Here is a 23667-nt window from a genome sequence, read left to right on the forward strand (position 1 = left end):
TATGATTAAATAATAATATTTTTACAGTATAAATGTATAATATTTTTTTCTCATATTTTGTACTTCAAGTGTTTTTAGATTATAAAATAATTGATGTACTTTGGGTGTGTTTGGTTTAAAAGAAGAAAAAAAAAGAAATTGAATATAAGAGGTGTGAATCTCACTCAATATAATATAAAATTTCTTTTCTTTAAAACAAACATAGCCTTTGAGTGTTTTAAATTAGCTAAAAATATGATAGGCTGAATTATTTTTTTTACTGAATGATACGGTAATTATCACACTCACGAATAATTATAGTACGGAAATTATGAAAAAACATATACGGTAAAAGGAAGAAAGATTCTAAATTGACAAGAAGAATAAACTAAGGAGGAAGACATAAAAAGTCAAACGCATTTTTAAAAGCTTGGGTTAACGATGGATTTTACGCTATGTCTGTCCAATTAAAGCTCGCGCATAATTGTTAGCTAAAAAAAAGAAAAAGCCCGTGCATAATTTTCGTCAAATCTATTATGTGTAAAATATCATAAAAAAAATTAAAAGATTATTTTATTATAATTTTTTTATGATATTCAATTAAGAATTTTAAATGATTGAAAATAAATTTTGAGGTATTTAATAAATATTTTTAAAGAGTTCAACAAAATTTATTGATATTCAATCAATATTTTTTTTATAACATTTTTTAAAGTTTTCTGGTATTAAAAATATATAAATTTTGCTAAATTATTTTTTATGATAAAATTTAATAGATTTTATAGAATTTTTTAATAGAAAATATAAATACAACATCCATAAAAAAATCTCACTCAAACTACATAAAATCCACTTAAATCCTTTCAAATCATATGTGTTCATTTTAAAGAATAATAAAATACAATGAAAATAAAATTTTAGATAAAATTTAAAGATTACTGATGATATAATAAAATAAAAGATTAACAAATATGAGAGATAAGATACGTGTTCATTTTCTAATGCCCAAAATATCTTTTCAGAATAATATATAACTATTCTAGAAATCTATTTCCAGAATTATATATAGGTATCGAAATACATTTGGAATAAATATATATTATTCTGCAGACACATTTCCAGAAAAGAAGAGGGGTCTAATTAGCAAGTAGCTTGAGAAATCCAAATTGACAAATTGAAGCCCAAGATTTTGATGGGCCGTGCAATCGAGCTTAGCAAGCCCATGTCTACCAGAAGCACAGAGCCTGAACGGTGACTCTTGTTCGTTTGTGCCTGGTCTCTGGTGTCGTCCACTTCACGCACACACTCTCTCTCTCACACACACACTCGCTGCGACTTCTACTTATTGTTAATCCCAAAACATTGCATTCCCTTCGCTGACGCGAATGCGACCAAGGTAAACTAAACTAAATTTCCCAAACAACATTTTGTACTGCCAGTGTTACACGAATTCACACGCTTTAATTTTTGAGAATGTGGATGAAAAAACCATGAACAAAAAACAAGAATGTTAGGTACTAGGTATTGGTTGAATTGGAAGTGTCACTTGTTAATGGTTGTAGCGCTATTTCATGAATTGAAGTTGAAAATGGGTGTTGTGTTAATTTTGTTTTGGGAATTGTAGATGCCGAGAATGGAGGGCATTCTGAACCTTCCAGTGCAAGACCCTCTTTGTCCCGAGTTTTCTGCTGCTCACATAAATTGGGTCAAATTGGAAGGTGGTCGCCAATGTGGTGATAATATTGCTCTGATTCCTTTTGCCAGAGTTGATGATTTTGTCAAAGGGGAATCTTCCAACCCCGAATGCCCTGCGAGTTTTCGCTTAGAATCAAGAAGGAAGAGACCTGTAGGAAGCATTGCCAAACCAAGGGTTGATGGCTATCTTGAATATACATTGTAAGATTAGTTTTCTTTCAATTCAAACTTACAAATTATGAAAATATACTTAATATTTTTTTTAGTTTAATTTCTATGCACTGACAGTATCTACGTCAACCAATTATAAATCATTAATATATAATTTTTAAGGTAGTTATTGCAAAAAAAAAATAACTAGTATGATTTTTAAGGTAGTTATTGTAAAAAAAATAAACTTACCCTACATTGCAGTTTGAGATTGAATGACAATATAGAAACTATTTACACTGTTAGTGTATAGACTATTTATTCATTTTTCCCCTTGAATTGACTGGCTCTTTTTGTTTTTATAATTTGTGATTTAAACTTATGTTGACTTGAAATCTGAGAAGATTTCGCTAATTGGCCATATGGAATTATCCGTTGATATTTAGATACTGGTGTTCTTATGGTCCCAAAGACTACCGAGAGAGTGACTCGGGTGTAGGGGAGGCGTCACATGATGAGAGGGTGTCTTTGCCATTTCACTGTTAAAAGGCTGTACACCCGTCCCCTCCTTGCACTAATCATATATAACCAAAGAAGGCATGCAGATAAATCACGGGCGCCATGTCATGGAATACTTGACAGGGATGCAGTAGGGACGAGAGCTATGTATGCATGCTCCGCGAATTTCGGATGAGTTACGCCAGAAAGTGATGTCCATGCTTTATGTTGGAATATCTTTGGACAAGATAATCCAGCACCATGCAGAGGATATGCAGAAGCAAGGTGGCCCCCAAAACCGTGATGATTTTCTCACTCGAAATGATGTGCGTAACATGGAAAGGACTGTTCGTAATTCTTCAAATGAGCTACACGAAAATGATGAATGCAGTGTAAAGATATGGGTTCAGCAGCATCAGAAGCATGTTTTCTATTTTCAAGATAACTCAAGTTCAGAACCATTTGTGTTGGGCATACAAACAGATTGGCAGTTGCAACAAATGCTTCGTTTTGGAAATAATAGTTTCATTTCTTTTCATTCAAGTTTTGGCTTGAAGAAGCTTAAGGTATTGCATATTTTTTTGTATTTACCTTTTCAAGCAAGGAAACTATTTATTCACATTTTATTCTTAAGTTAATTAGGCATGAAGTCAGGACGCCAAGGGTATAATTTTTAGCTTGTTTACATTGAATTTTAACTAGGGAAAAACATATTTAGTTGAAACATATGTTGTACATATAGAAGTTGTAGATCATTAGTACATATATTGTACATGAATAAAAGGTAGTACTCCCTCCGTTCCTATATATAAGACCCAATTATCTAATTTATCAAGATTAAAGAAAGTGGTTAATTTAGTTGATAGCAATAAATTTGTCTGAAATTTATAATTTTTTCCAAAACTATCCTTGTCATTAATACTTCTCTTTATTTTAATGGTTTGTTAATACATTCTCTTTCTTCTTTTAATGGTTTGTTAATACATTCTCTTTCTTCTTTTAATGAGGGTATTTTTAGTCTAAAAATAATTAATGCAATGAACATTTTAGATTGGGCCTGATAAAAAGGAACAAACATCATTTCAAACTTGGGTCTTATAAATAGGAAGAGAGGGAGTATCATATATGCATATCCCTCTTTTTGCTTATGATGAAAAATTATTTATGTCAGCAGAATCCTGCAGGACTTCATCAGAATGTCTTATATTTTTTTTCTTTCTTGTCCTTGACAGTATCCCATATGTTCTTTACTTGTTTTCAATTCATCTCAAAATGCAATTCCGGTTGCCTGGATCATCACCTCATCTTTTGTTGGTAAAGCTATTCATAAATGGATTGTATTGCTATCTGAAAGATTATGAACCAAGGATCCCAGATGGAGGCCTAATGCTATTTTGTTGGATGATCCATCTTTGGACTATTCTATCATAAGGTAAAGACATTAGTGTGGTTCTTATTAGTTTCATTTAACTTTTTTTTAAGAGACCCCCACCTTAATAGCAAATGGAGTGAGATCTTGCTCATTGCAGAGAGGCTTTCCGGTGTCGCATCCTATTATGTGCCTGGCATGTTCGCCGTACTTGGATTAAAAAACTTTTCAAAAAATGCTGCAACATTGAAGTGCAACGGGAGATGTTTAGGCATTTGGGATGGATTTTATACTGTACAAAATGTGGGCCAAATGCTATGGATGCAGTTGAAGAGCTTATGCAAATTTTTGTTGACCAGTGTGCCTTCATGGACTATTTCAAGAGCCATTGGCTAGGTAGTATAGGTATTCTTCAAGTGATGATTCATTTTGTATTCATTGAAGAAATACCTGCTCTTGCTGTTGTAGCCTTACATCATAATCAGTTTTGATCTGAAACATTCTGATTCAGATTTTATATCAAATTCATTTCATTCTTAGTCCCACCTCCAGATGAGTGCCTTTAGTTTTGTTGGGCAACGCTCACACTAGCATTTTCTACAATTGACTAATTATTTTCATCATAATTAGTGGACTATCCAGTCATTTGAGTATCCTGAGCATTAATACTGTTTCTTGAATGCCTTCCAAAAAAAAAAAAATACTGTTTCTTGAATAATCATATTACTGTACTTTCTCATGCAGATATGTGGATTAATGCCATAAAATCACTCTCTGTGACAACTCCAGAGCCACATGCTGCAATAGAATCCTATCACCTAAAATTAAAATCCATGCTTTTGAAGGAGAATTATGCCAGTTTCTGGCCAAGGGTTGACTGGTTAATCCACACTTTAACTACTGAATTTCACTCATTATACTGGCTAGATCAATACAGTTTAGAGACTGGGTATTTTGAGAATCTACGGGACAATTCTTTCTCCTCTAATGTTTGGTACCATGCTCTTCATATTCCAGATGTTGATGTGATACTGGATGAGCAAAATCTCCATCTTGCCAAAGTTTAATCCCAGACTGACAGAAGCTTGGTGTATACAGTTTGGAATCCTGGTTCAGAATTTTCACTTTGTGATTGTTCCTGGTCTAGGCTGGGGAACCTCTGTAAACATGTCATCAAGGTGGCCACTTTCTGTAGAAGTCAACAGGTTGCGAGACCATCATTGTCTACTCAAGGTTATAAACAAGCTTTGCTCACCCTTCTCCATAATCCTCCTGATGATCCTTTAGTTCTGGACCTCACAATTCTACATGTGACCCATTTGCAACAAGACATTAAGGCCTTGGAAGACTTTTCCAACAATGGATTGCTCCAGCCTATAGCTCCTGATTTAAGTTCTCAAACCTGAAAATCCTCTGCTTTTTCAGCGCATCCAGTGACTGGTCCATTTTAAAAACAGATTGACTGTGTTTGGGTTAAAACTTATTTTTTGAGGCTAATGTTGTGATCCTTGATCAATCAATTTGCAAGAATAAAAAAGGATAACCTTGCTTTTAAGAAGGTCCACAACTATTTGCTTCATGAAACCACAACACTCTTTTTGCGGAAGTAACTGTCTTGAAGTGCTACTTATGGTCTGAACCTTTCTTTGTCAATGTTCTTTTCTTTCTTTCCGGTTATTTTCCCTTTGGGGTTGATGGGGTGGGAGGGGGAAGATTTGTGTTATTAAAATCCGTTTGGGAATGTGCATGTTATCTTTTTTCCTGATACATTTGTTTATGCATTGGTTCTTTCAAGTAAGCTAAAAGATTATTGACCTTCCAAATACATTGTAGGTGGAGTCGGACCCATGGTTATTGGAAGTTTGAGGTGGCTTCTCCATAGCATATTTGAGGCTGTTATCTGGCAGGTACAATATACCATCAGATGCTTTCACCACTTAGAGGGGAGGATGAACTCTAGGGTGCCAAAAGAAATGAGAAGGGAAGGAACAAAGCAACAGGATCACGTTGAGGATCATAACATGCATTGAGACTTTAAAGTGTTTTGCAGATCAAACCTTCATGCAGTCAGTGTAAGCAAATATTTCTCAAATCTAATATAACAAATTTGTGTTAATGCTTTGCTAATTTGCTTTATATTCACTGGAATTCAAGTTATTCATGCTTGATGATGGGGCTTTTTAGATATTCTATGACTAGACGCATTTCTCTCTAAGCTTGAAGTTGCTTTGAAATCTACCTACTTATCTTCTTATCTATCTTTAGGAGATTTTTGGCTTTTGTGCTGAAAAGGCCAATTATGTGGTGGTTGCATTTGCATGGCACCTGCATGGACCCATTCAACTTGTGCAATAGAGCGATGCGAACTAATACTCTAATAGTTGAATAGGCATATTCATTAAATTTCATATTTGTTTCCCTCCATACAATATTTGTGAATTTATTACATGTCTCAATTGATTGGATGGTTTTCAGGTGGTGATTATTGGAGGGGATATTCAGTTATGGTGTCTTCTGGTGTAGGATACACAGGTGATAAATCGTTAGATGTCACATAATACAAGTTGCAAAGAAATGTGAAAAAAGACGTGTGCGTAGGCAATGAGCCGATCCACCCCACTTAAGTTCAACAAGAGCATCATTAGAAGGGATATTACTATCTCAGAAAGAAAAATAGAATTCCACGGTTGAGGTATCAACCATTTGTACAGTTTGACATCGGTTGAAATTTCAAGATTACTGCTTTTCTCTCTACCTAAGGGGACACACTCATTTGGGGCTTTTTTTACTAGTTTAAGGTAGTTTTTTAAACAATTTATCAAAAAGTAAAATAAATAAAAATACTAGTAGAGTAGTGTTTGCTATGTGGCAGATCAACCATTATTTTATTAAATTTTTACGTTGTATTCCTTGGTACATAGATTGAACACAATTTTTTACTTTTTAAGTTACGTTAAAAAGATGTGTTAGAATTCAAGTTTTACTTACCTGTGCAGCACTTGCAAGACGCACACTGCATTACAGGTGTGGTTTCGCTCTTGTCTTATCCGAAGTTTAAGAAAAAAATGATAATATAACATCCTTGATAATTATTTGTTTTCTTCCATCTAATAAAAAAAGATGACATGATTGCACATCACGCCGTCCAATATTTTTTCTATACCTCTTATTTCCTTGTCATTGGTGTGGCCAGAATAATATATCAGCCCCCGACTATGTTGTATAAAAAAAAAATTGTCGTTATAGTAAGGGACAAATATCATAGGCATGATTGAATGTTTTATGAGGGACTTTTAATTTTCTGAGTCAAATATTAATTTCATTCATGATCAAATAAATTATTTTTTAGTCATGTAAACACAATGGATTTTATATGGTTACATCAATCCTTTGAATTAATTTATATAATCTAAAAAACTTTAGCACTGCACCAGGGCTCGTCCTCTTTTAATTTATATAATCTATTTAGTAAAAAATGATTTAATAACTCAAATAATTGCTATAATGAAAAAAAATCAAACATGATTTTTTCACTAAATAAATCGTGATTTAATGTAAATCAAAACTAGAATGTTTATTAGGTTTTCTTAAGTTACAAAATCTTCATAAAAAAATTAGATGAAATTGTAATCATTCTAGCTTAAATCAAAACTAATGTATGGTCAAATATTTAGTTTGATAATTTGATTTCATGTATTTGTATGTATGCGCGCGCACACACTCCTTGTGAGAAAACTATTATGTATAAGTTTCTTTTATCCATATAAATTAAAAATGATATTAAAGAATTTGTAATATTTAGATATTCTATTCAATTGAATTGGACTTCTTTGATTGTGTATAAATTTTGTCTATTTTTGTACTTATCCCATTAGTAGCAAGTAAAGTTATGTAACATTGCTCATGTGCATGTAAGTTTGTGGAAAATATTAACAGGTGTTTTAAAGATAATGATTAAGAAAATTAAAACCAAATATATATATATATATATATATATATTAAAATAAATTAATGCATTTTTATCATGGCTTTTAATATATTTTTAACATGATTTCTAGCTAGTAAAATCATACCAACGTGACATTGAGACCCTAAAACTATTATTTGATCCGTGTTTACAAATGTCGTGTTCAGCCTAAATAATTTATTCGATAAATCTTATGATGATTGAGACTATAGAGTGTGTTTGGATAGAAAATTTTAACTGAGAAAAGTAATTTATTTATCAAAAAATTTGAATTTCTATAATTTAGAATTCATTGTTTGAATGTTTTTTTTTTAAGAATTTAAAATTTCAGAATTTTAAAACAGAATTTTAAACAACAAATTTTCTTTTAAAAGATGAGAAATTAAAATTTTCTTTTTACATTCTTCTTCAAGAAACACTCTTTGAACTCGTGAGCATAGAGAAACACATATAACTAGCACATCAACTATATCTTTTCTTTTTTCATTAATTTTTTTTCATCCTCATAATTTTAATTTTTTTATCCAAACACAAAATTTTAAAAATAAAAGAATTTCAATTTAAGTATTTAAAATTCTTAAAATTTAAAATTTTTCAAAATTTTAAATTCTCTCGTCCAAACACACTCTAGAAAGCTTTTTTGTCACGAAAGGCATTATTGAGAACATGATAAACGAAGCTTTTCCACTTGGCACATAAAGATGGCCATAGGCATGCTCTTCCTCTTCCGGCATTGTTAAGCTAAATTTCAGTGGTTAACGAAGGAAAGCAACTATGTTGATTATAAATACTCAAACTAATAGTTACGGAATTAGATAACAACCGAAGTGCACATATTTCCTTGCCACGTATGATCTAGACATTCACATGGTAAAATTCTATGCATCTTCTCGTGTTAATAATTGTTTCTTAAGAGATAAGCTTTGAAATTGAATGATTGTTCAGAAAGCTAAAGAGAGATTACCATTCCAGTAGGTCGTAAGCAATCCTTTCATAGTTTTGCCTCAATAAAAGACAACAATCATTGTATCAATTTATTCAAACTTAGATCGGAAAAAAAAAACGTAAGAAACATAAAACACCAAATAAATATACTTTTATGGAGTATTTTTTATAAGAACATCCTAATTAAAGACACCGATAAACCGTGTTTGCTTTGTTGCAAAAATCCTGATAAACTAATAACTTCATAAACTATCATCGTTTGTTAATTTTTTTATGATAATTAACATGAAAATCATAACAATATTAATTTATGATTAATGAAAATATAAAATTATTTTATACTATCATAATATAATCTATTTTAAAACTTTATTAAAAAAAATTATTTTTCTTCTTTTATAACTCTCTTCTCAAGTTATATTTTGCATTAATTATTTTTAGATTCAGATACACTTAATTACTTTACAATAAATATTATGAATTGAATAGATAAATGCATTTTTATCTCTTCTAAGAATTGGAAAAAAAATACTAACACACATTAATTAATTAAATAGAAGGGGAAGAGAGATGATGAATCCTAATAATTTTAAGAGTAATTTTGGAAAATAATATAATTTGCTAATGAATATAATGTTTTTTAAGACTAATGAATATAATGTTATTAACTAAATTAATTATTTTTCTTAAACAACATGAATTAGTTAAAAAAATATTATAATTAAGGATAAAAATAGTGTAATGATATTGTGACATAATTATTTATGTCAAAAAAATATAATAATAAAATGATGTACCTTTTATTTAATTGAGGTTTTAATTTTAATGGTTATTTTTTATTTTCAATATCAAATTTTAACGAAGGATAATTAAAAAAAAATTAATTAAAATTGATGTAGTTAATTATGATTAATTACTTTTTTTTAGTTATGATGAATATATTTTTTCTTATGAGACCACCAGAAAAAATATAAATCAGATTTATGATTCGTAAGACGTTAGACTAATCTTTTTTTAAGCAAATGAGACTAATCTAAAACATAAAGATGATTGCCAAAGTAGATTTTATTTCTTTAACAAAGTTTTATCCATATATGAGTAGAAAATTGAGCCCCTATTCATACGTTTAAGAAACTCATCCATACATATAACTAATGTATTTTATTATTTTAATATTTTCTACAAAAAGTAATAAATATAAAATAAGTATATTAATATTTTTATTTAATAAGTGACAAAAAACTCTTATACCAAGATTTAGAACTATTTTAAACTTTAACACTAATAATAATAATTTAAAATTGGTTTTTTATTTTTTGTCAATAAAATAGAGTGACATTAGTTGGAAAATTCTATGTGCAGGTAATGGTAACAACAGGAAAGACAAACCGACCATGTCGGAGGGTAGGGCGGTGTCGCTGTCGTGTGTGGACGGTGTGTCCTAACACAACATCCCTCAAGCAAGACATCTACTGCTGACACGTCCATTTTGAAACATCATGCAGATATTATTATGGATAAATAATTCAAACAAAAATTTATCCAAAAGTTTAAATTTAATCATCTAAAAGGTGTAACAAATTAATTTTACACGTAATTTAATGTTAAATAATTTTTTAAGTTTTGTGAATTAATGTTAAATTAATCATAAAAATATAATTGATTATTAAATTAATTGTTAAATATTATAACTTTTTTTTATGTTTACAAACTTAATTTATGAGCGCAGTATATTTTTCCGGAGGAATATCGTGTGGGAGAGAAAGAGGAGGGCAGTTTTGGAATGACAGAAGACAAGCACAAAGGCTGTGGAAGGAAGTTCAGAGGCATATTTATAAATACCATCCCCATTCCTATTCCCTTCTGCTGGAATTGGAATTGGATCGCCCACCACTCTCTCCAGCTCCAAAGTTCGTCGTTCCCTCACCAATTTTCAACCATTCTTCTTTTCCTTCTTATCTTTGCTTGCATTTCTGTTTTAAGTTATTACTATTGTCTTCTCTTTGCGTTTACTTTTCTGCTGTTTTCTTGTTTGGAGAAATGCAGCATCATTTCAAGTCTTGTGTTTCCAAAACTTGCTTCAATTGTCAAATCCAAATGTGTGCAATTGCGTCTATTTGTTTGTGTTTTCTCTTATTTTCTGGATGGATAATCATGTCCATTAATGGTCTACCAAGCATTGCATTTCTGTTAAACATCAATAAGTATTATTGTGGATAAATATTACCCAGACTAATAACAGAATACGTGTATATGCGCAGCTCCTGAGTGTGTATTATTCTGCATTCAACTGCAGAATCACAAATAGCCGTTTTAGTGAGGCATTGAGTGTTATACCTGCCACGTGAGCCAGATCCGGCTCCAACAAGTATAATCATCCTCAAGGGATAGATATAAGGTGTGTTAGATGATTAAGAGAGGGATAGATATAAGGTGGGTTAGATGATTAAGAGAGAAGGAAAGAGAGAAAAAGTCACCAGTTACAAAACTAACATTCTAACAAAAAAAAAAGTATAACCATCCTTTCCGTTTGCCTATCAGTGGGCTTGGACTTCACCAAATTACGCTAACATTTGAACTACTTTAGTATTATGTTAGCATTTTCATATGTTAACACATCATTTTTAATCTTGTATAGTTATACCTATTATTTGCCAGTTATATGGATAGGTAAGTAAGGTGCTGCTAACATAGGGGATTTGTGAGTACAAAAATTTACGGATGTTTCGAGGTGGAAGAGTGATGTTGGTGATGGAAATGGTAATTTGTATACTAAGTGGACCACCAAATTGCAAACACCACAAGGATACTTTTTATTATAAAGCACATCTTTTATTGCCCTATCCTTACCTTTTTGTCTATCATTAATATCTCCTTTATTAGCGCCACAAACCATATACGATTTGAAATTTGGTATGGTTGAAGCATGTTATGGAATTTTCTTTTGCATAATTCATGACGATTATGCATTTGTTTCTTTGCCCATTATGAACAGTGAAAGGGTTGGCTTGATGCTTCACGCCTTCACCTGTTGTTCTGTCTGTAATTATCAAAATACCTATCTTCGTTTCTTTCTTTTTCCATCCTGCATTTCGTCTACAGCCTGGTCAGGTTGCTTGAATAGATAAACCTATTTTGAATATGAAAAAGGACTTCATGTTCTTGAATCTTGAATAAGGATTAGTCCTTCAAGTAGTTTGATTGTTCCTTTTGGCAAAGGGGCCATGACCTTGAACTTTGTCAAGTGAACTAACTAAAACGAAAAATTCAACCAAAAGGGATCTATTAAGGTGCAGAATGTATGAAATTTATACTAATAGGTTAAATTATTGGTTATTATAGTTTCATTGATTTTTTTTAATACACTTTTGTAGTTTGTAAATTTTTAACGATATTTTTATACTCTTAAAAATTTTAAATTGGTGTTTATTGTTTAAATGAGCTTTTATTTCAATCCCAAGCAAATATGAACTTTAATAATTACACAGAATGGCCTGCAGAGTTTATGAACAATCATTAATGGAGGCTAAGTGGCACTAGCCAATAGGACCTATATAAAAACTTGTAAAAAGTGTTTGAAAGAGCTTATTCGGCCTTATGACCTGACCTTCCTATAAGTTCTTTTTTAGTTTATTGAGAAAAGGTCTACGAACAAGTTATCAAATTAAGTTTTTTAAATATAAATTCAGTTAAATTAAATTTAGTAACTACAATGGATTATTTGAAAATTTAGTAAAAAGAATAAGGACCAACTGAATAATTACCTTTTAAGTATTTGCTTTTGGTAAGTTTCAGTTCTTGGTGGAGTCAATGCAGAACTGCCAAGTAAGGTAGGCTTGTCCTTCATGGACAGTAAAGTCAAGCATATATATTCTATTATCATCATTATTTAGATCACATTTAATCGAGTGATTTATTGCTTTTAACATAGGTTGGAGCATCTATTGTTTGGCTCCAGTATAGTGGGATTTGGTTCCAGGAGTTCTTCAAGGAATCAAGCGATCATTTAATGCTATTGATTTTTATTTACAGCTAGGGGCTGTCAAGCACCCGAGTGCTACATTGTAGTTTATGTGGAATTATTGTATATACTCTTGTTTTGGTGTGTTCTCTCTTGGAGTATCACTGATTGGAGCTAGCCAACCTTAATTCAATTTGTTTTTGCTGCTGCTTTCAGTTGATCTTCAGCTGTGCAGAACAAAACAACAGTGCATTTGGTGTTTACCTGGCTTGATGAGGGTGACAACATATGCCTTTTTGAAGTTTTGGGCTTATTTCTAAATATTTTCTTACATGCAGGTCACCGGACTACTGCCTGCTTCTAAATAGCTTATAATCTTATCTGAAGATAGAGATATCATCATGGGAGAGGTGGCAGTAATGCATTCTGAGCCTCTGCAGTTTGATTGCAATGACATGAAGCATATCACTGAGAAAGATGTATATAATCTATTGTCAAACGAAGAGCACATACTTGGAGAAGAATCAAGTCAATCATCAAATGACAAAAAGATCAATGATTTGAGAGAGAGAGGATACATGAAGTATGGGTAAAGTCCATGTTCCTACTCTAATTATTGCTATTTAAGTTCTTGCATTCACTTTTCTTTTGTAAAAGCCTTAAGTTTCTCCTGCAGATGTCAACATTACCGAAGAAGATGCCGTATTAGGGCCCCCTGTTGTGATGAGATTTTTGATTGCCGCCATTGTCACAATGAGGCAAAAGTGAGTTAATTTCCCAGTATTATGGTTGTTGGCTTGCTGACATAAATGATAAAGTTCCTTCTTATGTCATATTTCAAGATATGCCTTAGAAAATCCTTTTCTTTTTCTTTGATTCCTTGTAATCGAGACAATATGCATAGTACTAAAGGAATAGTGTGATTTTAATTTATATTGTTTCTTGGCCTTTTATTTCTGGGGTCATTTTGTGGCCCTTCTTAGAGAAAAGGTCATCTAAACTGGAACAGCAAATTTAGTTGATTCAAGTTACTGCTTGTTTTAGTGCATGATTCTTTTATAATAGGGTCTCCATAAGCTATGTGCAAGCAGACTCAGATTATTTACGGCTTAGAATTTAGAGCGAAATGGCACTGTTTTTAATTTTGGTTTTTATTATCTATTTTTTGGTAGAATAATATCAACATTGACCAGAAGCATAGACACGATATTCCCCGCCATCAAGTTAAACAGGTACGCTCATTTATTTTAACACAGCCCTATTTAAATATCCACAATTTTGTGCTTCATTTCCCTTTTATTATTTCACTGTTGGGGCAGTGCTAATCAGTAACTCTGAAATATCCAGGTGATATGTTCTCTTTGTGAGACAGAACAAGAGGTGAGTAGTGAGTTTAGATTTTCTTTAGTATTTTTGTATGTAATCCTCCACAATGATATGTTAATTGTAAGGGAAGACTTAAATACTTGATTAAGCTGGATTAAATCATTATTTTTTGTCAAATAATAGAGAAATGATCTCTGCCTGTGAGACTGCAAGAGCACTCATATATATACACGGAAAGAACAGAAAAATGCATTGTTGACTGGGCAATGTACCACTTGAAGTTGAAACCACTGAATTATTCATACATTGTTTGTCAAGCCATCCATTGGATCTTTATGAACACTGAGTGAAAATACTTTTTTCTTGAGTCAATTTATTCCAGGTTCAGCAAAATTGTATTAACTGTGGCGTTTGTATGGGCAAGTACTTCTGTGGGACGTGTAAGCTCTTTGATGATGATGTAAGTTATTAGTCCTGGAACTATTTCTTTTTTCCGTGTTTATACTTTTATTTTATTCAATATGTTAGATGAGCCCAAGCCAGTGTCTATTCTCTCTACTGTAGCAAGTAGTTTGGTGATGGATATTGGATTGATTGTAAGAACTGTTAAACCATCCAGATTATCATTGTGTAGCATGTTCTGTAAACATAGAATGTTGTTTGACTACAAGACAATATTATTTATTTTATCTGCTGCAGGTATCTAAGCAGCAGTATCATTGCAGTGGCTGTGGAATTTGCAGGTATATGAACTGCTAATTTGTCAAGTTAACTTGTCTCAAATATCTGCTATATCTATCCCAGGGTTGTGCCTGTTCTTTATATAGTTTGACTCTTTGGCATACTTTGCTTTCTGAGATTGACTGTATTTTATATCAGAATTTAGTCATTTAGACTGATTGATTCTCATATGTTTTGATACAGAACTGGAGGATGTGAAAATTTCTTCCACTGCCACAAATGTGGTAAGTAATATTCTTTGTATCCTATGTTTTTTAATAAATACTAAATATCAACTCTATGGTTTAATGATTTACCTACTGATCATGCTTTCATGATTTATTTGCACAGGTTGTTGCTACTCAACTCAGCTGAAAAACAGCCACCCTTGCGTGGAAGGAGCAATGCATCATGATTGCCCCATTTGCTTTGAGGTAACATTATACAAATTTCTTATTTCATCAGCACGGAATATTACCAATTTGTTGAATTGCTGAAATTGACTTTGCACCAAATTTGGTGATTACAGTATTTGTTTGAATCTGTGAATGATGTCACTGTTCTGCTCTGTGGACATACAATACATAAGAGCTGCCTAAAGGAAATGAGGGAACATTTCCAGTGAGTATCACGGAGCTCTTCTTGTCTCCTCACATGTCCATTTCTATCTGCTCAAAGTCCTGTTGCAGTAAATGTTGTGATTTTTGTGTTTGATTCTGCATCAGGTATGCATGCCCTCTCTGCTTGAAGTCGGTTTGTGATATGTCAAAGGTTTGGGAGAAATTTGACTTGGAGATTGCTGCTACACCAATGCCTGAACCGTATCAAAACAAAATGGTCAGTATCCTTTGTTTGTTTTTCCTTTCTGTATAATGATGTTGGATATTGTAGGTCATCATCATGATGTTAACCATGCAACAACTAAATATCTAGTCCTTGATTTTAATACTTTGTTCTGACTAGGCAAATGAGAGAGTGGTAGAGACTTAGTAGTTGACTTATATGATTTTGTTGTGAATTAATCGATTAAATACTCTCTAACAGGTTTGGATCCTTTGCAATGATTGTGGCAAAAGTTCTCACGTGCAGTTCCATCTTGTTGCTCAAAAGTGCTTGAACTGCAAGTCCTACAACACACGGGAAACAAGAGGCTGAGCAAGTGGTAATGGTTATTTATAGGACCACTTTTGCTCTCACTTCATTGCTGTGTAGGTGTAGTGGCAATCCAAGTGCATCCTTTATTGAGGAAAATGCATGTGGGAATTGTCATTTAATTGCAGGCAGGCCGAACCACATCCAAGAGAAAAACGGTTTATCACGTTGATGTGGTGTCGAGGGTAGTGTAGAGTCAGCAATTGTCGTGTTGGTTATTTCGTGTTGGGGAAACCCTTTTAGTGTTCCAGTGTTCACTCCTGTAATGTTTGTTTGGGATTAATGCCAACTTTCAAATTAGCTGTTACTTTATATATTTGTAGAATCGTAACACTGTCTTAAAAGTTGTGTTAAGATGTAACCTTCATCTCGTATGGATCTCAATTCTCTTTATAAACAAGAAAAATGATAATAGACAAGAATCAAACTATAGCCAGAAAATAATGAGATATATCCCTGAAAAGGGGGGGGGGGTGAAAAACTCAAGGATTGTGTTCCGTGATAACGAGGGAAAAAAATGCTTGAAATGAGAATTACGGTTTGGCACACGAAAATCAATTAAAGAAACTGAGAAACAGGAATTGGTTGGTGCTGGACTGGACCACCCCCCCCAATATGCATGTCATTTCGGAAAGGTTAGAAGCATTTTGAAGTACAAGCAAGTAAATTGAGCATGGCATGTTTCAGGTGACGGTTTGATCACTTTTGGGTTGTAAAGAGGCCAGAGGCCCAAAATTATTCAATCAGTTGGTTAAACTGGTAGTCAACTGTTGAGATATGCAAAACAATAGACAGTCACTGTTTGATGATTATTCACCTTGTTCTTCTCTGCCTCATTCAGTCTGAAACCTTAAGCACGGGCTATATATATATTACAGTGGCGGTCATGTAGATCAAACTTAAATTATCATGCATGCTACTCAAATCTTACCACTATGCTGATCCTAGACCCTAGTGGCACTCAAATCATCATGCTTATTACTCAAATTTCACCACTGACTCTAGTAACTCAGCTGCCAATTTTCTTTTAATCGTGTGCATAAACTTTAATGTTTGAATTCTCTGGTTAAGTGTTTTTTTTCAGTTAAAAAATTGCGATTACTCTTATTCATCCCTTCTTTTAAGTTATTAAATGTTTTATTATATTATTTCTTATGGTTGTATCCAACTATCAATAAATAATAGTCATTTTTAATCTTCAAACAAGTTCAAATTTTACGTCGCAGATTGTCACGTAGATAAGAGAAGAACCTTTTCAAGTTAGTGTGGGTTTTGATAATTTTAATTGTGCAATTTTAATTTTTAAATTTTATTATTTTTAAAATTAAGTTCTTTCATCTTAGAGAATTAAGAGTTTAACTTAATTTTATAAAACTAACTTATAAGATAAGAGATGTTTCTACTTATATATTATATCTTGACACCATCTTAAATTTTTCAATATTTCACTAATTAATGATATTTTGCTTAATTGTCAGCATGATATATAACTAATAATGTGAAGCATTTGACCTATCTAAATATTTTTTATAAAATGGGATTAGAGTTTACGTGAAATTTTTTTCACTTTCATTACATACATTGCACTTACCTTTGTTGAAATAACTTTAGAGAAAAATGTATTTTTCACTTTCCTTACATGCATTGTATTTGTCGATGGTTGAAAAACTTTATGAAGAAAAATGCTTTATTAACTTGAATTAGTCTGTCAATCAAGAAATAATTGATATCAACAAATTGTTATAATTTAAACGTCAACAAATTGTTATAATTTAAACGTCAACAAAATTTAGATGACACTAATAGAGAAAATCAATTTTAACATCTGATTTAAAATCTTGAGACTAAAATTGCTCAATTAAATTACATTTAAAATAAAAAAAAAGTTTAACTCGGTTGAAATAAAAATATCTAAGTTATTGTAAATTCCCACATATTATTTTTTTTATCCAAAGGATAAAAAATTTACATTTAAGTCTTTAATAAAGTCAGGCAAGCTATGCCATGTTTTAGTGTATAAAAATGTTTTTTTCGCCTTTCATATTCTAATTGAAAAATTACTGCTATTTTATTTTATACAACTCGCATATTTTTTAACATGTCGGAACCACTATTAGAACGTTCAATTATAATTAGTTTTTTATAGAGGAATTATAATAAGTTTTAAAGTAGTTAAATATGTCATACATTAAAAAAAACGTAGATTTTATTATTTTAATTAATTAATTATTATGCTTAAAATATTTAACTAATACAAGATTCGATGTTGATTCATTAAACTAAAATGGCTACTGAGAAGATGAGCTCTGAATGTGGGCCCACAAAACGATCCTAGTTTATTATTGAACCGAATTTGAGTTAGGCACTTGGGTTCAAACTCTACCACCTTAGCTCTCGCTCGATTTACTTCCATTCCAGATAAAGTTTATACTTTAGCACCTAATCCTCCTTCTAAGCTCGGACTATAATAAATAAAACTAAATTCTGTTAGCTTTAATGCTTCATAAGAAATGAGAAATATCCTTCAAAACAAGAAATATGAGGAACATTGTCATAGAAGGAGGAGGTAATTTTGCAAGATAATCCGACACTTTCACCCTTGCTTTTGAGAAGTAAAAGCTAACAAAATATAACTTCTTTTTAACCCAAATTTTTATTGCAAACCAAAGTTCTAAGTGAGAACTTCTAATTCGTTTTTTTTTTACAAAACTTAAATACAGCTCATAAATATTTTTAGTACTGTTTTCCAATAAATATAAAGTGTTATCTCAATCTAATTAAAGAAGAGCACCAACTACATCTAAATTTTGTACTTTGTAGTATACCAATGTTTAATCTGTTTCTGAGGAGCAGAGTTTGGTGTCAAGTCAGAGTCTCACTTCGGCAAACGCACCCTTGTCCTGTTTGAAGCATTAAAGTTCTATATGAACAAAGACATTGCACAATATTGAGTTTATTTAGACGAGAAAATTTAAAATTATAAAAATTTTAAATACTTGAATTAAAACTTTTTTATTTTTAAAATTTTGTATTTGGATAAAAAAATTAAAATTATAAAAATAAAAGTAAATGAATGAAAAAAAAGATATTATTGATATACTTTGAAAGAAAAGAATAATAATGCGACATAAAAAGTCGCAGAAAAATATGAGACACGATGACATACACCACCACACCATCGTCATAAAGAAAGAGTAGCAAGTTTGAGAATGAAATTTCAAAAATTTTCATGTGAAAGAGAGAATAAAAATTATAAAAAAAAACACGAATGTTTTAAAAGATTTTCTATCAAATTATTCTATCAAGAAAAGAATTCTAATTTCTCACATTTTAAAAGAAAATTAAAATTTCATAATTTTAATTGTTTAAAATTCTATTTTAAAATTTCAAAAATTGAAATTCTTCATTAAAAAAACATTCAAACAATAAATTTTAGATTACAAAAATTAAAATTATCTGATAAATAACTTTTCTCAATTAAAATTCTATATTCAAAGACGCTCTTAAGGTTTAAATCAATAAAATGTAATTCTGAAAGTGTGGAACTTCCAGTGTTGGCATGTGAGGAAAATGAAAAGATTGGAAAGAAATTACACACTGTTGTATGACAGTATATGATAAAAATGTATTATTTCTTGGGACTTGACAGTGAATTTTTTCTTTCTTTTTACTAAAACAGGAATCACAAGAACCATCTAAATGAAGCATATTCAAGGCCAAAAGGAACCAACACTCAGTTCAGTTTTCCAATTTTCAGTCCAAAACTCAAAGGAAAAGGCAAGGGGGTTGTATAATAAACTATAAACTAGGATAAATAACATATCATAGAAGTCAAAAAACTTTTTTTTTTTTTTGGGTTGTATACATTGACACAATATAGAGATAATTGCAAAGAAAATCCAAAAGGGGAAGCCAGAAAAATAGGCCTCAACCCTTTAATTTTCTGCAGGCTATCAATGGTTGATAACATATATCTCTATTTATATGGAGAGAAAAAAAACTAGCTTAATGAAAGCCACAATTCACCAAAAAAGACCATGACATAGCTTAAAGACCAATTCCAGGCAAACGCAATGATGTACAAAACGATCATCATCCATGGCTGCTAATAGATGCACATAAAACAGCTCCAATTGTGAACAGATGATCAGGTGCGTGTACCATTTCTCATGGACAAAGTGGTGTGCATGTGACAAATAAAGCCTCTTTATGTAGCTGTGAGAATTCCTGTTTCAAAAAGCAGCTCACCAAGTTTTGGCTTTGGAGAGCTTTCACAAGGAGGGTTGGTGTTGGATTTCTCTAGTTCCTCATCAATCATGATCTCCATGGCACGGCAAGTTAAACTGCAAAATGCCTTTTCACCCCTGCAACATATCAAACCAAGCCAACCTTTATTAGAAACCAAATTCAATATTCATCTTACAAACATTGATAGCATGTTTGGAAGAGTAAAGAATTGAGATGTTGATGCTACGACTATTAGCTTCTTAAAATTACATCAGGAATGTCAAAAATCACATATAAATGTCGTAGTGCTAAGTGCTAACTCACCCATAAATATAAATGTCTTTCCCCTCTTCAAGTTTCTTGTTGCAATGGTGGCAGAAACTTAAGAAGTCACTAGAGGGATATGGCTTAGGACTCCCTAACTTGTTGCTACCCAATGGCTTCACTCCATGCTCCTTCTCTTCATTCTTGAAATGGGTTTTAAATGCATTAGAATGAGTCTCCAAAATGCAATCCCCAAAAATGTGAGTTGTTTTGGGATTGGGGCCATGGGAAATCACACAAGTGTAGTCCTCAGATAGTTCAATCTCACTAGCTGATAGAGACTTGATGATATCATTGGAAGGGCTAATGGAAAGTGTGGTTGAATTCAGCTTTGTAGGTGTGAAGTTATTATTTGAGTTCTGGCTTCCTCCAATAAAACGAGGAGGGGAGCTCACATCTTTCACAGCAAAATTATTATCAGTGTCTGAATTAGAATAAAAAGTGGTTACACCAGAGAGAGCTTTCAGTGGACTGCATGAGTCCAATGAACAAGACCTGGTTCTCCCAAACGGCTCAAGCTCAAGGCCACTTTCCCCAATCTCAAAAAGAACAGTGGACTCAGATTCACATTCACCCTTGTGGATAACAACAGATCCATTTTGGTGGGCATAATAAGGAGGAGCCTTACAAAAATCTTTGGGCAAAGACTTAGATCCCTCAAGAGAAGAATCCCTGTGGATTTGGCAATTTGGGGCTTTGATCATCATCATTTGGGGACTGAGACTAACTCTCTTGCTCTCTGGTGACTGGAGAATTTTCCCAGAAAACCTAGAACTAGAACAGTCTTCCAAAGACTCCACAATGCCTAGACCTACTTTGCAACAATCCCAGCTCCTTTCATGGTGTGAAGATCTTGGCTTCCTAACAGGGTTCTTGCCTAGATTTGAAAGAACTCTAGCATCATCGAGTGGAGAAGTGGGGCTCCTAACTGAATCAGAATCCAACAAGCCTTTTGGACCTAGACCCACAAAAAGACAAGGGACATTGAAAATTGAGTGGCCCTTAATGTTGTTTCGCCCCAAAGCATGATGAGATTGAGAATAGTGCTCCGAATTGACTTCACACATGAGGTGTTGATCCTTCTGCACTGACCTGTTCCTCTTCCTCAGCATTATTATCTCAAAGCACCTGAACAACACAAACACACAAACAACCAATTTTTCAAATCACAAATAATGCTACTACACAATTAGCCAAACACCAGAAAATAAAAATCAAAACTTTAAATTCATCTCACACTGTAATTGCAAGATTCTCTAGAAACCCAGAAGAGAAAAAAAAAACATGCAAATGAAGAAACCAATAATAATGGAAGCCAAAGCCATCATTTCATTCCACCCCATAAACTCCAAATGCAAAAGTGAATTAAAAAAAAAAAAAAAACTTTTTTTATGCCATTGAAAGATGAGTGAATGAGTGTACCAACTCCAAGTGAAAAAAAGCAGCTAAAGGGCACAATTAGTGAGATGAGGCATGAAAACCAGAGAGTGAAAAAAAGAAGAAGAATCCGAGGGAAAGGAAAAGAAAGCCAATTAAACCCACCCGGTTTTGTCTCTATGCTATGGAAACTTGACAAAGATGAAGGTGTGGAGAAGAGTGAAGAGTCCCAAATGCAGTAAAAAAATGAGGGGAAGTATGAAACTTGTGTAGTACGATTCCTCTCTCTTCTTGCATGCCTCAAAATCAGCGAAGCAGTGAGCTTCTGAAATACTCCACACACACTCTCTCTCTAAATAAATGTACTATACAACAATAAAAAAAAAACAAAAAAACTGTATCTGCCCACAGAATTGTTTTCCCTTTGTACTTTCCCCATTTTTGCTCAATGGTTCATTGCAAAACGGTGCTTCTTTTTTTGCACAATTGGTAATTGGTAATAGTCATAATACCACTCAATTGGCAATTGTAATTATAATTCATGGATGTGGTGAAGGGTTATGGTCTTAATTAAATTAACTACTAATAAATGGTTAAGACAACTGTTTGCACTTTCTGTGGACAATAGATTTCTCCTTTGCCGAATCTACTCTTAAGTGTCTGAATCAATCATAAATTTCTATACAGAAATATACACACAGATAATTGATACCTTCCATTTATAAATCTTGGCAATTTAATGTGGGGTGTTGCTACAATATTCACAATGAATTTTGTTTCCAAAATATCTGTGGTAGTTCATAAATAAAGATTAAAGAATAATGTTATCTATGCAATGTCTATAGTAAAGTAATAATAAATGTAAGGCTTAATAGTTGACTTAGTTTCTTTATTATTGTTATTTTAAAATTTGGCCCTCCTTTTTTCATTAATTTATTTTTTATTGTTTTAATGGCAAAACTTAGTTTATCTATTAATTTAATATTCAACATTTAATAGAAATATTAACTTAGTAGTATAGAAGAGTGTCTAGTTAACATGAATGAGCTATTTTTTTTTATGAAGAAACAAGAATGAGCTAATGCTGCAATATAACAAGTGTACCTTTTCATTAAATACTAGACGTTAAGTTAATAGTTGGATTAAAATTACACAATTTAAATAATAAAAAATCAAATTCATAAAGAACAGGTGTACAAGCAATAGTAAGGGACAAAAGTGCAATAAGTTGGATTGTTAGTGAAAGTAAAAATAATGTGATACACAATTTTTTAATACTAAATGGCTATTCTTGTATAAATATACTTAGTTAAAAAAATATAACTATGCATACACACGAGCGTTTGTGAAGAATGACTGTTAAAATATAGATAGATAATTTACATTTACATTATTAAATTATATTTGTTAGTAGTTTTTTAAAACAAATTTACAAAAATGCTATTCGGTGAAATTCATATAAATTTCATGAGAAGGCACCTAATTTAACAAAAACCATATATTAAATTCACGAGTGGTATTAAAAGGGTGGGTTTGCTATGATTACTGTGTATGTGGTATGAGAATTGTCGTTGTTGTTTACGTGGCAAAATAATGATGAAGCATTTGGCAGCATAGAAGGGGAAAAAAGTAACAGAGAGGGAACAGTAGTTACAGTCTGAAAGGGGTTTACAGAGTGAGAGTGATCACAAAACGACAAAAGAGAGCTGTGATGATTGAATTAAAACTGACAATGCGTCACGATCCTGTCAGTTGACTGAACTAACTGAGGCCCACAACACGCTCATGAAAAAAATAAAAAAATACTGCACCATTTTTAATTATCCTTCATATTCAATTCATTCTTTCTTTTTCATTGATAAATCTTTTTTTCTTCTTTTCATTTCGGTTTTTAGTTTTGTTTCAGAAAAAGTTAAATAGGAAATTAAACCGAAGAATAGTTTGCCTTTTTCTCTCAAAAAGAAGACAAGTCGAAGA

At 32.0% G+C, this 23667-nt stretch overlaps 2 protein-coding genes and 1 long non-coding RNA gene across 11 annotated transcripts; 2 read left to right on the forward strand and 1 right to left on the reverse strand.

The window, feature by feature from the left end:
• The first annotated feature begins 1251 nt into the window (after positions 1–1251).
• Positions 1252–6595, forward strand: LOC100798025 (uncharacterized). 5 transcript variants are annotated; one of them, XR_414613.4, is made up of 9 exons: positions 1252–1375; positions 1604–1875; positions 2271–2888; positions 3555–3754; positions 3852–4096; positions 4436–4571; positions 4709–5323; positions 5525–5763; positions 6167–6595. It is a non-coding gene; the product is annotated as an uncharacterized lncRNA (long non-coding RNA). The 5 variants fall into 5 exon arrangements; XR_414609.4 differs by having other exon boundaries at positions 4436–5323; XR_414614.4 differs by having other exon boundaries at positions 4436–4924.
• A 3776-nt stretch (positions 6596–10371) lies between these two features.
• On the forward strand, positions 10372–16184 carry LOC100812023 (C2H2-Zn transcription factor). Of its 3 annotated transcripts, none has more exons than NM_001289383.2 (12): positions 10372–10513; positions 12903–13153; positions 13241–13328; positions 13737–13796; positions 13912–13944; positions 14273–14350; positions 14590–14633; positions 14815–14855; positions 14962–15044; positions 15140–15231; positions 15336–15447; positions 15655–16184. In NM_001289383.2, exons 2-12 carry the CDS (start codon positions 12966–12968, stop codon positions 15763–15765), a joined length of 930 nt encoding a protein of 309 aa, NP_001276312.2. In that variant the 5' UTR covers positions 10372–10513; positions 12903–12965; the 3' UTR covers positions 15766–16184. The 3 variants fall into 3 exon arrangements, with proteins under 3 accessions (NP_001276312.2, NP_001354429.1, XP_040871956.1); NM_001367500.1 differs by having other exon boundaries at positions 12903–13147; XM_041016022.1 differs by having other exon boundaries at positions 10474–12433; positions 12535–13153; positions 15655–16069.
• Positions 16185–19589: 3405 nt separating this feature from the next.
• LOC100812576 (FCS-Like Zinc finger 10) lies at positions 19590–22081 on the reverse strand. 3 transcript variants are annotated; one of them, XM_014776215.3, is made up of 3 exons: positions 21856–22081; positions 20314–21441; positions 19590–20126 (listed from the first exon to the last, which is right to left on the reverse strand). In XM_014776215.3, the coding sequence occupies exons 2-3, from the start codon at positions 21423–21425 to the stop codon at positions 19970–19972; spliced, it is 1269 nt and encodes a 422-aa protein (XP_014631701.1). In that variant the 5' UTR covers positions 21426–21441; positions 21856–22081; the 3' UTR covers positions 19590–19969. The 3 variants fall into 3 exon arrangements, with proteins under 3 accessions (XP_014631701.1, XP_014631702.1, XP_014631703.1); XM_014776216.2 differs by having other exon boundaries at positions 21736–21863; XM_014776217.2 differs by lacking the exon at positions 21856–22081 and adding an exon at positions 21551–21777.
• Between the last annotated feature and the right edge of the window lie 1586 nt (positions 22082–23667).

The sequence above is a fragment of the Glycine max genome, chromosome 6 (genome assembly GCF_000004515.6).
Source record: "Glycine max cultivar Williams 82 chromosome 6, Glycine_max_v4.0, whole genome shotgun sequence".
Lineage (NCBI taxonomy): Eukaryota > Viridiplantae > Streptophyta > Magnoliopsida > Fabales > Fabaceae > Glycine > Glycine max.

Coding starts and splice junctions, on each gene's coding strand:
- LOC100812023 (NM_001289383.2), top strand. CDS start 12,966: ATGGGAGAGGTGGCAGTAATGCATTCTGAGCCTCTGCAGTTTGATTGC. Junction 14,634..14,814: donor AGTGGCTGTGGAATTTGCAG/GTATATGAACTG, acceptor GTTTTGATACAG/AACTGGAGGATGTGAAAATT. Junction 15,232..15,335: donor GAAATGAGGGAACATTTCCA/GTGAGTATCACG, acceptor ATTCTGCATCAG/GTATGCATGCCCTCTCTGCT.
- LOC100812576 (XM_014776215.3), bottom strand. CDS start 21,425: ATGCTGAGGAAGAGGAACAGGTCAGTGCAGAAGGATCAACACCTCATG. Junction 20,127..20,313: donor AAAGACATTTATATTTATGG/GTGAGTTAGCAC, acceptor GATATGTTGCAG/GGGTGAAAAGGCATTTTGCA.